At 43.0% G+C, this 13,798-nt stretch overlaps 1 protein-coding gene across 3 annotated transcripts in view; it reads left to right on the plus strand.

Moving 5' to 3' along the window:
• The window catches only part of OFD1 (OFD1 centriole and centriolar satellite protein), a 486,789-nt gene that overhangs the window by 294,949 nt on the left and 178,042 nt on the right, over nt 1-13,798 (plus strand). For all 3 annotated transcript variants that reach the window (XM_069204717.1, XM_069204715.1, XM_069204716.1), the window contains exon 18: nt 6,691-6,791. In XM_069204717.1, the coding sequence (XP_069060818.1) occupies nt 6,691-6,791 (101 nt within the window). The remainder of the gene's footprint in view (nt 1-6,690; nt 6,792-13,798) is intronic.

Genomic DNA, 13,798 nt, shown 5'->3' on the forward strand with positions numbered 1-13,798 from the left:
GAAAAGCGCAAGTGTCCAGTTTTGGATTTGTGATGGTTTTAATGAGGCAAAAAGGGTCCTCAATTTCAGAATGGATATATTTTTTAATGTTGCACATAGATTTACAATTCCATTCATAGACGTTTGCTTTCCTTATCACCTGAAAATCATCCTCAGGCAGCAGTGCAATATAATTTTTTCTAAGCGTACTACAGTGCAATGTAATACTTCATAATCAAATTCTTCATCTGTCACGGGTAGGACCCAAGTAAAATATAGATTGAAAATCTCTCGATTGAAGTATGGATCTGTGCTGCATGTATAGCTCGAGGTTCCTCCAAAAACATTGCAAACGTTTATTTTTGTAAGATCTTTGTTACATGGCTCATGAATTTTGTATTTTTCAATTAAAAATGTAAAGTTTTTTTATCCAATTAATAATTAAAATGAAACATTTATTTTCACTATAAAAGCTTTTTCAGCAATATAATGAACATGATGTTTTTATATTATTTTATCAGTCTTCTTCCTTTAAAAGGGAATTTTTGAAGTAAATTAGCACATGCCCGATTTTTAAAATGTTTCATTATAATATTTATATTATTGACTCTCTTCTTGTACAACTATGCAGTGCAGTTAAAGGGTCACTTTTGGATGTGTACGCCTAGTCAGCAGAAATATTTGTTGTTTCTAAGACCTTTTTGCCACTTATATGCTTCATATTAGTACTCAGGTGATGATAAACATGCACACATGTGAATTTCCATAGATAAATGCAAACTTGCCATCTCCCCACTGCACCACAACCTGTCCTCTGCACACACTGAGCACCATCTAAGACAGGAAAGGAGTGTATTCATCCATGTTGTACAAGTAAAGGAGATGAATTGATCCAACTTTCTCATATTTATCTTTTGGCCTGAGGGTTGTCTCAATGCAGCCTCCTCAGAAATTATTTAAGGGATGTTCAAATCAGGATTTCGATTGATATTCATGTACTATTTTATTGTGCTATTCTAATGTAACAATGTTATTGGCATGCGTTATCACAATATTACAGCTATGGTTTTAGTCCCTAGTGGAAACCGAACTGACAGCTGAATTTCCTACACCCTTCATGGTACCCTGCTCCAGTGAGAGCTGGGTTGACATAATATAATTATTAAGTTCACAGGCTCAAGAGAGAAAATAAATAACCTAAATGTTGCTGAAGATAATCATTCCAAATGCAAACTCTTTAGTACAGCACACAAGCAGGGACATTTATGAGAGTCAAATAATTGCCCTGTGTCTACTGAAGCAGCAACAGAGTTCCTTGCCAGGGATAATTTGGCCCCACATGAAACTAACTACATTGGTTGATGCTGGTGCATCGGCCTGGGATAAATCCCAGTTGTTCTCAGTGGGAAAGGGCCAGGCTGTCCAGAGCAGATTCAGTGAAATAATCTTAGCCAGGATTCTACAATGTAAATTAAAAAATGGTAAGGGGCTGTAAGCTCTACAGATCTCTGCTTTCTCACCTGATTTAAATAAGTAAGAGTGATGACTGCTTCACACATACTGTTTGTGAATTATTTCTTGAGAATGCATTTCCCACCAGTCCCTGTGGCAGGAAAGGCCCCCAATGTTTCTTTCATGCCAAGAGGCACATCTTTATAAATCAACCGAGCTCCCCACAGCACGGGACACACCCAGGCATGTGCCCGGTCCAAGACAGGCCCATTCGCTTGGCCTTTGGTTTTGGGGATTTTGGCTCTTGGAAATGGGAAAACGAACGATAACCCAAGGAGGGGGATACAGCCCTACAAACAAAACAACCATGTGCAATAATCAATAATTTTATGGTATGGGCTTCTCCACTTCCCCCTCAAAGGGCCAGCACTTTAGTATCTGTGTTAAACCAGAGACCAACGAGGCAAAGTAAGTTACTTATTCAAATCCTCTCCCCATTATCAACCTTGCACCAGTGATAATACTGGCAAATGTTCAGCGGTTGCCAGCAGGCTCTTTGGATTCAACAGCCTCCCTTAAAAATAAGGTGTTATTTTAGTTAAACCAAAGAGTAAACTTTGAGTGGAATTCAGTAAATTCTCAGTGGGATTTGACCCAAGAGATCTTATTTGTAAGGAGAGTGAGTGGTATTGGCCCTCTTGAGAAAAGTTATTCTGGTGACACAGTGCTTGTGAATTGTTGTAGGACCAAGACTGCAGGTGATATTTTATCTAAAGTCCGTCTAGGTATGATAAAATCTGATCTTTGATGATTTTACCTCTCAGGTTCTTTTTACAGTCATTTATATCCTTCAACCCATAAGGTTAGTGGGACGAAGTGCGCAAGTATCACTCAGGCCAGTAGGCATCCAGTCCCCTTGCTCTCACTGGCGAACCAGTTTTCTGTGCTGTCCAATTTAGAGATAAATGATTGACTTTGTCACTGGAGTAGAAAGGGGACCCTCTTATTTACGAGAAGAGGATGGGCAGCCCGAAAGGAAACAGAATATACGAGAGGACTCTAGGCCTAGACAAGGTGTATCCTTTTTGTCGTGGATTGTTGCAGTGATCCGAAACAAACTGCAAAATGAGGAGTGGCTCTCCTTCATTGGGAATCATGATGTGATTTGCTGTCAGCAAAACTGGGCTTTGGATAGCCTACATAAATGTTTACAAATTCTATTGTTTGATTGCAACTCCCTGTATTGTGGGCAGAGCCATTTATGAGTAACTCCCTTAGGAATGTGGAGATTAAATTAATAGAATCGGGGCCAAATTTTCAAATTTATAAACTACATTCTCCTAGGCAATTTAATATTTTTTAATCAATTTTTATTTTTATTTTTTTACCTCACACCCCACGCACATCATTGAAGATTTGGATAAGAAAATAGCTTGTCTTGTTGAAAGAGGGAATTCTTTTTCCATTGTTTGGGCTGGTGATTTTAACATTTCTAAATGCCCTTATGAGGGAAGACCATATATGTGGTTACAATAGATTTCAGGGTAATGATACTGGTCACTTTACACATTCAACCTATGGAGAAGCATTAAACCTCCTGATTCTATCCTTAAATTCAACTTTTGCATCAGATGTTCAGGGAGAAGGTCATTCAAATTTGCCTACTTTACCTGAAAGAGGAAAAGGATCTACGATTGATCTTATATTCATATCAAGAGATTTGGTCCAGCATGCTCTTGGTTATTAGGTTCTCCCACTTCCATTTAGTGACCATAACCCTGTCATTTTAAAGCTGGGTTTGTGTCAGGTTCCCAGTGCAGCTGGAATTTCCATGGCACCAATAGCTTACACACCGAGCAGAGGGGTCCGTTTGCAATGGAGTTCTATCGATTGAAAGAAGTTTTGTGAAAGTTTGGTTGTTAAAAATCGTAAGGATTTCAGTGGACCCCATAAATATTTTGAAAATTTTTAATGGACTATCTAAAGCAATATCTGATGGGCTTACTCATAGAAAGCCATTTAAAGCCCCAGTGGGTAATTCATGGTTTTCACATGGATTTATATCAACTTTGCAATTACTCAAATCAACCACCAATTCCACTCCACGTAATACTGCAGATATAAGATTAGCAAGATCTAAATACTAACAAACCCTTCAACAGAGGAAATCTGAAATCAGAATCAAAGCATGGGAGGATTTATGTATGGCAGATCAACTTAAAGATTCTAAATTATTTTGGAGTGTAGTCAACTGACCATTTCTCAAAGACAATTTGTCTGGTGAGATCACATGCCAAATTTCGGAAGAAGATTGGGTCGACCATTACTCTACAGTCTTTAATCCTTAGAACAAAGAAGGATCGACTAGAAATGAAGGTGCGTTTGGGTTCGAGGACAAATGGGTGGCTCTGATGCCATAAACATTGCATCAACTGGCAAAGCTATGAGCCCAGATGGGGTCCCAGTTGATTTGTATGAATCAAATGTAGACCTTTGGGCCCCATTGGTTACAAATGTTTTAAGGACATCAGTAAAAGGTAGTTTGGTGCCATCTTGGAAAGAATCAATAATTGTCCCTGTCAATGAGAAAGGTGATCGGAAGTTACCCTCTTGTTATCGCCCAGTTTTGTTGTTCGACACAACGTTTAAGCTATTGGGACGGGTAATCCTAAGGAAATTAGAGTCCTGGGCTGAGGAAACCTAATTCCTCAGCCCAGTACTGTATGGTTTCCGGCCTGGTTTGGGAACGGTGGAGCAGGTGCTAAATCTCACTTTTAATATTTGGTAAATATGTGAAAACCAAGAGAGGTGTACTTCATATGGCTTTCTTGGATCTCTCCTGAGCCTTTGATCTAGTAGATAGGGACATATTGTGGGGTCTGATGGAGCAGGCAAACATAGATACTGCATTATTGCACCTTTTAAGGCAGCTGCATCAGGACTCTTCTACCAGGGTATGCTACACACATAATGGGGATTGCACACCCCCCATCAGGGTGGTTCGGGGAGTCAGGCAGAGTTGTATATTGGCCCTCTTCCTCTTCCTCTTCTTATTTGATATTAATTCCCTGGATACAGCTCTAAGCGGATGTACTGAAGATGTTCCCAGGATAGGAAATCACCCAGCCTCAGTTTTATTATAGGCGGACGACACAGTCTTTTTGGCACATACTGCGAACGGTCTCCAAAAATCCTTGGAGGGTTTTAATAATTTTATGCTGGGACTCAAGCGTAAGGTTAATCATGAACAATTATTTGTAATGCCATGTGGCCCAAAACATTTGAAGTCAAAGACTTTTTTCATGGGAGTAAGTCCTATTACAGTTATATCATCTTTTAACTAGTTAGGCATTTTATTTGTGTCTAATGGGACATTGACTAGGTTAATAGCTCAGAGGGTGAAAAAAATGAGGGGAGTAGGAAAGGCTATATTTAGGTTTGAAAAAAGACTAGGACAAAAACCAGTGCTGATGATGTTCCAGTTTTATAAGAGCAAGTGCCTAGCAGTAGGAACATATGGAGCAGGGATTTGGGGGTATACAGCTGTGGGGAAACTCCAGGCTACTGAAAATAGTTCTTTTTATGCAAATTGATGGCAATCCCTAGGGTAACTGCAGGCTTAATTATTCATACAGAATTAGGGATGGGCTTTATTGAAGACCGTATAAAGCTGGTGCCCCTACCCCTGTGACTTAAAATATGGTGTACACCCCAGGCCCACTTTTCTAGAAGAGTGTATGGTGATTGCCTAAAATTGAATAATATGGCTCTAATTCCATGGATGGCTTTTGTAAAACACACTTTTTACAATCTAGGTTGTAGATCTTTCTGATAATCTTGAAAATATTCTTGTTACCGATAAAGTGAAGCTAACACAGTTCTATAGTTCAGTAAGAGATTAATATAAGCTAGTAGAGTTTCTAGATAGGCCTACAGTTATGAGATGTATGCAGATTTGCACAACATCCAGAAACCAGAACACAGATTTTATTTAACCATGTTAAGGCTGAATATGGTCCATCCTTTAGTGGCCTTTCCTGTCTATGATACCTGGCATGCCTCCCCTCCTCCATGTCCCTGTGATGGGCTAACAGAACAATTTGCTTTGCACTTTGTTTTTTTGCACTTTGTATACTTTGCCAAGGGTAAGATTTCTGCGCCCCATTCTGTTACACAAACATTGTACTTCATACAAAGGGAGGCTGATTTACTTACAGTCTGTCGACTGTTGATGTATGTATGGCAGTCCTTAGTTAAATGATTGTTGATATTACGTAACAAAAGGCTATGCACTTTAATGTGGAATATTGTTTTTATTCAAAGCGAGAGCCTCTGTATTACTATACGTGTAAAAATGCATTAAGTTACTTAGGTTGTATCATTGTTAGATTTGATGGGGAAAACATTTTATGATTTTATTTAATTTTATATGTGTGCTTTTATGCCAGAGTGTTTTCTGCTGAATAAAGTTTGACTTGTCTTGACTTGACTCGGGTCTTTGCAGACTTTTATGTGGGGGTCAAAAACTGAGAAAGTGAGTGCTTCCCCAAGTTATGCTAAAACTGTAAAAAAAACAATTAGTTTTTTCCTCCGCTGGTGATGTCAGAGCAGAGAATATCCAGATTTCTAATATAGTGTTGATAACGTGTCTGTACCTCTGAGGATTGGTAGTGCTGGGCAGTCAGTTGTGTGCGTGCCACACTTGATTGGAAACCAGCCCATTAAGCCTCACCCTCTTTGTGCCCTGCAAACACATCTGTGTTAATATGCTAGCTCATTTTTTAGATATTTTATTTTGGACTTAATTTACTCCCAGACCCTTTGGCACATCTAGCAGTTCTGATTCTAGTAAGTAGGATATTGTCTCTCATAAAAAAGAAAATGTTAAAATAGTGGAACTACTTTTCTTTACAAATGGCTATAATTCCTCAATTGTCTTTGACCACAATGGGTAGCAAAATCCACTCAGTGGAAGCGTAGCCTTTGGATATTTGAATATTGTCACTGTAATGTCACGAATGAGGGGAGATGAAGAGCGCTGGTGCGTGGAGGGGTATAGTGTTAGAGCCCTCTAAAAATGTAATGCTATTGCAATTTCTTTTATGACAGGAACTAACGTCCCCAATAAGTTGTTAAAGAGGGGGAAGCAGGAACTTGTAGTGCCCGGGTCACCATTATGGTAATAGTTTGTGACTTGACCGGTATGTTTGTGGTTCTTGTGTGTTGTTTAATATGTTTGCCCTTATGTTTTCTCTTAAGTAATCCACTCCATCAGGCAGATTGCCAGGAAATAAATGATCCTTCAATGCCTCCGAAGTTGATGATGGAAGACTTTGAACAGTCTGATTCTTCCCATCACTGTAAGTAGTATTTTTGCACTTTTTTTTTTTATCTCACTTACAGGTTGGAATAAGTTGTACAATCGTTTCTTCTATCCCCTTGGAAAAAAGATCTAGACCCACACTCTCTCCCTTGCCTCAGTGAGATCAAAACTGGTTTGATCATCTCTGCCACCGCCCAAAGGTGGTCTTGCGATCTGTCTTCACCTTGTACTGTACCCATGGTTCATGAAGGACAGTAGCTATATACAATGAGTAAAGAGAATTAGTGCTTTTCCACTATATCTTTCATGTTGTTCAAAAGCACGTACAATGCTATTATTTCTGATGGATACTTTTAAATACAGATCCCTTTAGAAAATTCCACAGGCGCCAGACTGGAGCAGGAGGTTTTCATAGCAGTGCTTCTGTGTGCCTCTAAACAGCATCATATGTCTCTGCGTTCGTCTCCTTCTGCCCCAGAAGTGACAAGGCAGAGCCACGTGTGAGCCAACCCCAGTGTGCCAACGTCTGTTCTTTTCTTTACCTGATTTTGTCTGCAGATCTAGAGCCCTACTTCCTTTCGTTGGTTGACTAATTCCTTTCAAAATTCTAATGTGAAGGGGAATTAAGTGCCTGCTGAAGACTAAATGGTTCAACTCATGCTGTGACTGTCAGAAGCAGATGCTGGTGACAGAACTGCACCGGGTCTGCCTCTATTGTTTGGGTTCACTGCAAAGAATGTATTCTCATGAACCTGAAAGAAAATCTGGTTTATTCATGCAAATCTGCATGCCGCCGAACACAAATTAAGTCATAAAGCTCCTATAAGTCCTGCTTCCACTGCCAGTTGAGGATATGGACTTGTTCCACTCATGAGTCAGCTACCACAGCAGGCCCTCTTTGTGGCCAAATAGTCCAGTAAGTGCAATTATAAGAAGAAACACAAGAAGTCAAGGCAAGGCTCAACCCATCCTGCCAGTCTGTGACCAAAGAGAAGTTAGAAGGGCAGCAAGGTGCCAACTGATCTCAGTCCCTGTCCCCAATTGGAGAGCTGGTCTCACATCGGGCCTGTTGCACCCGTCTGGCCCGTTGCAGCCCTAGGACAGCACTAATGCAGAATGTTGAGCCCTTTAAGGAAGCCATGCTGCGTAGTATTGCCACCCTTCTGGTTCCCTCTAGTGGACCTTCGGGCCCCTCCAGTCAGGTCACCATCGGCGGATCCATCCTCTATGCCATCTGGGCCCTTAGAGCCCACCTTGGGTTCCACACCACCTCCTGTGCAGACTTCCACTCTGTCTCCAAGATCTGTGTCAGTCCCTTCTCCACTGAGGTCGATCCCAACATTGCAGGCACCAGAAGTGGATCCCTTGACAATTTCAGTGCCTGACGTAAAGCCAAATCAGCTTCACCCTGACCGAGGTTATACCTTCTCTCCACTCCAGTGCACCTGGTCCCAGCTTGCTCTGATTCTACAGAACTCTCCCTCTCATATAGGACTGTCTTCAGAGGCTTCATCACCTTTTTGTTTTGACTCTCTGATCAAACTGACACTGATGACAATGATGATATTTACATGGACCTGCAGGAGGTCTGTGGGCTGGATTCCTCCCCAGACACAGGGTTGAGGTTACCCTTCAACATCCACTGTTGAGAAAACATCATTTTCTGTGGTGATTAGACATGTAGCTGAGGTCCTGGAACTGTAACTGCCTTCAGTGGAAGTCAAGAAAAATGTCCTTATGGAGGTTTTCCACCTAGGCCAACTGTTATCTGAGTCCTTATTTTCATTTAATGAAGCCTTGGCTGACACCCTTATGAGCACTTAGGTGAAGCCTACCAGTGAAAATGCATGTGGTCAGACACCATAGACCTGCGCCAGGAGACCCCGGCTTTTTACCCAGCACAGAGCTCCTGAGAATTTGGTGGTCAAAGCTTCCATCAGTAAGATTTAACTGTAATGCATTCGCTCAGACCCAGCTAGACAAGGAGTTGAAAAGGAATGAGGCATTCAGAAAGCTTATGTTTTCCTCTACTAGTTTGGCATTGAGATCTGTTAATGCGGTTTGCCTATTAGACCTCTCTAAGCATGCCTTTTGGGACATGGCTAGAGAGATCTCGCCGGTAGTCCTGGAGCAGTTTCCGGCCATTTTGGCTCAAACAATTCAGGATGCAGAAAGTATGTCATTAGGGCTGGCCTGTATGCACCTGAATGCATGTGGTGTGCGGTGAGCACTAGGTTGGTGTATCGCCGCCATACATCAATGCAATCCACTGGTTTTCTTGCCGACATATAGGTATCTCTAATGGTTATGGTTTTTGATGGGTCCCACCTCTTTGACAAAAAGGCTGATTCTGCCTTGGAACTCTGAGGCAAGCAGAGCCACAGTGTGTTCCTTGTGCTTTTCTGCTCCTCCTGGCAGTTTCATCAAAAGCCATTTCAAGGCTACTCTAGTTGGCTGCCATATAGGCACAATAGCAGCAGTTACCATAGTCCTTTCCTGGCCAATGACGGGGAACAAGCAGGCATCATGCAGCTCACCATGGACACCATTCCACCCAGCCCTCTACCACTGCAGCATCAGCCTTCAAGCTGCTTTAGTTTACCATTAGTGGCACACTGCCACCTAGTGGGTGGCAGGATCTGACATTTTCTTCCAGGGTAGATGTTCATCATATCTGACAGTTTGGTTCTCCAGATCGTCCAGCCGGTCTCTGACCTACCATTCCTTTCTGACCCATCTAAATTCCCTCCCACATCAGAGCAGCTTTCAAGGGGCACCTACCCATCTTGTTGAAAGAGGTGCAACTCTGTTGGCCAGATGGACCATCAAGAGGATGCCAGCCTCATAACAAGTGGTGAGTGACACTTGTCAGTGACAAGCTTCTAGTCCTGCTATTTCCTCATGCCAAAGAACGACAGAGGCCCTTGTCCTGTTTTGGAAATTCATCCTCAGAATACCTTCCTATGGAAGGACAAATTCAAAATGCTCACTTTGACCCAAGTTCTCTCCGCCCTGGATCTGGGCAACTGGGTGGTTGCCCTGAACCTGCAGGAATGCTTCTTTCTTGTGCCTATCCTGCAGTTTCACAGCCACTAAACTCAGAGAGGGACTAGGAGCGCTTAAAGGTCCAGCATACAAGATCCATAAGATACTATGTAGTACAATAAGTGAGCAATTCCTAAGAAGGGAGAAAGGGAAGAGAAAGAAAGTCTAGGCCAGGGTAACTGAGGCAACAGATTGGGGGATCTCACTGATCAGAAGCAAGAGCCCTCCCACACTCCAGAGTAGCAGAGAAGGGGTAGATTACCACTGAATCAAGGTTCTGGAAACCTTTTGTTCCACAGTAAGGCGTCAGTAGCTTACCAAACTTGGGTCGGGTTTTAGACATCCCCATGTATACTCAACTGTGAAGATTTGGACTTGTGCAATTTGGGTACTTCTTGCTAAGGGTTGCAATTCTCCCCCATCACAAGTAGATTAGGTTTTTAGTTATTCTGTCCTTACGAATTGCCCAGCTCAATAGCGACACTTGAGGTAGGAAACATGTCGACCTTTGCACACACTAACCTATGTGCTGGATGGGACTGTTACTTCCACATTCAACCACCCACTGCTTTTAACCATATTTGAGGAACCCACCAATTAAATGTTATTGAGTATCTCTTAGCTATTTTTATTCCACTATTCACATTACACTAATCTACATCTAGAGCACCTACACCTCACATCAGCATATTGTGCTCAAAAGACCTGTGGCAAAGAACTCTCCTGGAGAGGCCCGTTGAGCATTCCAGCTTCGGCCCCGTGAGGAGCTGCCCATTGATGAACGATGAAACCCACCTGGGTGTGTTAGGACTCTTGCTTTTGAGCAATCAGATGCCCCGATCTGTTGCCTCAGTTTCCCAGGCCTAGGCTTACTTTCTCTTCCTCTTCCCTTTAACCCAGGACAGTCTCATTTTCGGTTTGCTGTGCTTTCCCTCTGCCTTACCAGCACCCTTTGGGTGTTCGCAAAAAGCATGGCGGGTATCATTGCCCATCTTTGGAGGTTAGGGATACCAGTTTACCCCTTACCTCGACGACTGGCTGTTGAAGGCAGGCTTGCCACAATCAGTTGAAAAGCACCTTGAGAGGATGACAAACCTCCTGACATCATGGACATTTTTGACCAATGAGCCAAAAGCACACCTGACTCCTTTGCAGAGGCTTTTTTTTCTAGGGTCTGTTCTGTACACAGTGTAGTTCAGACCCTCACCTCTGTTGCACCGAGTCCAGGACATTGGGGCTTTGATGCCAGTGTTGGCATATGAGGGATTTGCTGTGGAATTTGAAGTCTCAGTGGACCCAACACCAAGGAAACTTATCAGATGTCATCTAGGTTTCAGAGGACGCTGCCAAGATCTGCAGTGTTTGCTGCTTGACTCTGATCTGAAAAGTAGTAGATCCCTCTCTCTGTCCCAGAGTGGACAACGGTGATGGATGAGTCCATGCTGGGCTTGTGCGCTCAGCTTGGAGAGTAGATCAGAGGACCCTGGTCTGTCGCAGAAACCTAGCTTCTCCTAAATCTGTTGGAGCTGCGGGCCATTCACCTGGTGTTGAAGGCCTTCTTCTCATCCATCAAGTGAAGGCCAGTGCAGGTTCTCATGGCCAACTCCACTGCCATGTGATACTGCGTTGAGCGGGGTGCTGGGTCCTTAATCTTGAACCACCGGGCTGGATCTTTGAATGCCAGATCGGATGACCTCAGTCAGCAAGGCCTCACAGATCACGAACGGCAGTTGCATCCTAAGGTGAAGCAGGACTTCTGATAGTGGGAAGAGCCCTGGCTAGATCTTTTCACCACTGTTGAATGTGCAGTGCCAGGACTTCTGTGTTTTGGGGTTCCCAAGAATGCTCTCTCTGTGATATGCATTCAGAATAGAGGGTAGCCGAGGGCTTTTATATGTCTTTCTTCATTGGCCTCTCCTGCCCCGAGTTCTAAAGATGACCAGGAACAACCGGGGCCAAGTCATCCAAGTGGCTCCGGATTGTACCAAGAGAATGTTTTACTGAGCATGTGCATTTTTCCTCCAATTAGGCTACCACGGTGGGAGGATATTCAGTTGCAGCAGCAGGGCAGGCTTCTTCACCCGAACCTCTACAATTTGCACCGCCCCATGTAGACATTAAGCAGCAGTAGTTGATTACAATTGATCTGCCACTTTAGGTTGTGGATTTCATACTTGCAACCAGGCGTCTTCTACAAAGTCCATCTACATGGACCCTAGGAACAATCTGTGACCTGGTATGGAGTGCACAACACAGACCCTTAAAAGCCAAACTGTTGGCTTTATTACTATTTGATTTGTCTTTGGACTTGCAAGATCACACAGTAGGCACTACAGAAGGCTGTTTGTCTGCTTTTTAGATTTGTTTTTGTTTGCCAGACCAACCTTCTTTGTTTAAATCACCTGTTGTGATGCAATGTTCTCGCCTAAACCTTTTGAGATGCCAGAGTGGATCTCAATTTGGTCCTGACTTTCCTTATGTGTACTCTCTTTTAACTTATTTACATCTGCTTGCTGTGCCTTCTACTCCCTAAACAGTATTCCTTATTGTGATCACTTCAGCTTGGCACATGAGTGACCTCCAGGCTCTGTTTGTTCAGCTGCCCTACACCACCTTTTTCCCAGACAAGCTGGTGTTAAAGACTGGGGTGGCCTTATGCCTGAAAATTGTGTGTCTGCTTCACTCTGTACAATCCTTCACCCTCCCAATGTTCTTTGCTCCACCTCACCCCTCGATAGAGAAGACAAGACATCATCGACGGGATCTCAAGAGAGCTCTGAGCTTTTATATAGATCACACGAAAGACCATTGAGTGGAAGATCAGCTCTCTTTGGGATTCTCTGGAGCTACGAAAGGCAAGTCTGTGCAGTATAGGACTCTGTTATGGTAGACAGTCCTCGGCATTGAGGCCTGCTGTTAGGTTTTTGCTAAGAAGCAGCCTCTGGGGGGGGTCTGAGGGCTCATGCCATTAGGGCCAAGGCTGTTAGCACTGTGCTGGCACGCTGTGTACCTGTTCTTGACATTTGGCAGGCCACGACATGGGTATCAGTGCACACGTTCTTGAAGCACCACTTCCTTGGAATCCAGGGCTGACGTAAAGGAAATTTTGCCTGGTCTGTCTTTCAGGACATTTTGGTCTGACACCCACCACCTTTCGGAAGTGCTGCTGTGGTAGCTATTCAAAGTTGAGGAATCTGCAGTTATAATTATTCATCAGAAGATCAAGTTACATACCTTTTGGTAACTCTGGTGGACACTAACTAACCATAGATTCCTCCCTGTCCTTCCGTCTCCCCCTTTTGTGAAGTGGTCTCCTTTTTGTTATCTAAAAATGTTCCAAAGTAGACATATGCACACTGATACCTCTGATTATTTTGTGCTCTGTCTTAGGGCACAGAAAGAGTTTATCAATGTACTGATATTGGCACGAGAGGAGGTGACTGCTATGTCACTTGTGGAGTGGAAGCAAGCCAGGTTTGTGCACATGATGCCAGCTGGCAGCCCACAAGAGGACTGCTATGGAAACCTCTGGATCCAGTATGGTGCCGGAGTAATATTTTAAAGGTAATGGTCCCTGGTGTAGGAAGCTGGCTCTTTATGTAGCGGGTCAAATGAGGTACGCTGTACAAAGAGTCCAAGCAATCCCCAGAGGTATCACAGAGGCACAAATTACATTGGGTAAGTATGGTCAAGCAGTTAGGCATATCAGAGGGTAGTGCTTAGCATGTAAGGCACACACTCATGCAGTAAGTGAGAAACACACTCTCAATAAAGAAATCAGACGCCAATTTATAAAAATAGCACATACTTTTATATACATTTTGATACTAAGATCTCCTGAATCAGGTGAGTGCTTTTTGAGTTATGAATTTTCATAGTTTTCAAAAGATGACAGTGCAATTTTTGGTGTGGTAATGTTATCCTATGGGGAAAATAACATATACTGCATACTGGTACTTAACAACGACTTACAGGACCAATGTTCTGGAGTTAAGGTAA

Source organism: Pleurodeles waltl, chromosome 8 (genome assembly GCF_031143425.1).
Source record: "Pleurodeles waltl isolate 20211129_DDA chromosome 8, aPleWal1.hap1.20221129, whole genome shotgun sequence".
NCBI classification, from domain to species: Eukaryota; Metazoa; Chordata; class Amphibia; order Caudata; family Salamandridae; genus Pleurodeles; species Pleurodeles waltl.